Below are 841 nucleotides of genomic sequence, written 5' to 3'. Positions count from 1 at the left end.
CTCTCTCTCTCTCACTCTCTCTCTCTCTCTCACTCTCTCTCTCTCTCACTCTCTCTCTCTCTCTCTCACACTCACACCCCCCATTCGCTTTGCGGATTTTCCTCTTGTTTTCTCTCCCTTGATGGTGGCACGCAGTAGACGGCATGGCGACGCGGTATTGGAAGGAACACGCATGCACTATGATAATGTAGCGTTTTTCTGGCAAGGCAAGGAAGGGACTTTTTGTTTGGGCATCATATCATAGCGAGGAGTCGGCGTCTGTCGTTGTTTTGTTTTTGTATTTCTGTTGTTTAGCTCATTTTCGGCGTTTGGATGTATGTCTGCTCGACGCCAGAGGGCTCCAGCATTCCGCTGCATAGATAGGAATACCCTCACCAATGCAGTTTTTTCTTTATATGTACATCTAGCAGAAATGTGATGCGTCGTGATATCATACAAGACATGTCTCCATGGCCTTGACAACCTGCCGTCTTGTTTCCAGCTCAGACTTCACTATCCGCGAGCCCCTGATGCTTGATGCGTCCCCCCCCCTACGACCCCAAATCACCTCCACCCGTACCTCGACGATGCCTCCTGCTGGGTGGACTTGTTCTTGGCAAAGCTCTCCTCGAGCGCGTCCTTCTGGCTCTGGACGGCGTTGACGAGCTGGCGCAGGTTGTGCTTGCCGGGCGCGATGCCCTTGACGGCGCGCGCGGGCGCCTGCAGCTCGCCCGACGCCCGCATCTCCTCGTTGTTGCGGTACTCGTGGTCCAGGTTGAAGTTGATGACGCGCGACGCCGTCGCCGCCTGCGCCGCCGCCGACCCGCCCCGCCCAAACAGCTCGCGCCGCGCCGCCGCCGAC

At 56.7% G+C, this 841-nt stretch overlaps 1 protein-coding gene across 1 annotated transcript; it reads right to left on the bottom strand.

The window, feature by feature from the left end:
- Positions 1 to 220: 220 nt before the first annotated feature.
- GGTG_14439 (hypothetical protein) lies at positions 221 to 841 on the bottom strand. Its single transcript, XM_009232364.1, has one exon. It carries the CDS (start codon positions 721 to 723, stop codon positions 544 to 546), a length of 180 nt encoding a protein of 59 aa, XP_009230628.1. The 5' UTR covers positions 724 to 841; the 3' UTR covers positions 221 to 543.

The sequence above is a fragment of the Gaeumannomyces tritici genome (genome assembly GCF_000145635.1).
Source record: "Gaeumannomyces tritici R3-111a-1 unplaced genomic scaffold supercont2.435, whole genome shotgun sequence".
NCBI lineage: Eukaryota > Fungi > Ascomycota > Sordariomycetes > Magnaporthales > Magnaporthaceae > Gaeumannomyces > Gaeumannomyces tritici.
The sequence above is the reverse complement of the archived record's forward strand: the minus strand, read 5'-3'. Positions and strand labels throughout refer to the sequence as shown.

What these genes read in the sequence shown, in the direction of transcription:
- GGTG_14439 (XM_009232364.1), bottom strand. Translation starts at nt 723, where the DNA reads ATGCGGGCGTCGGGCGAGCTGCAGGCGCCCGCGCGCGCCGTCAAGGGC.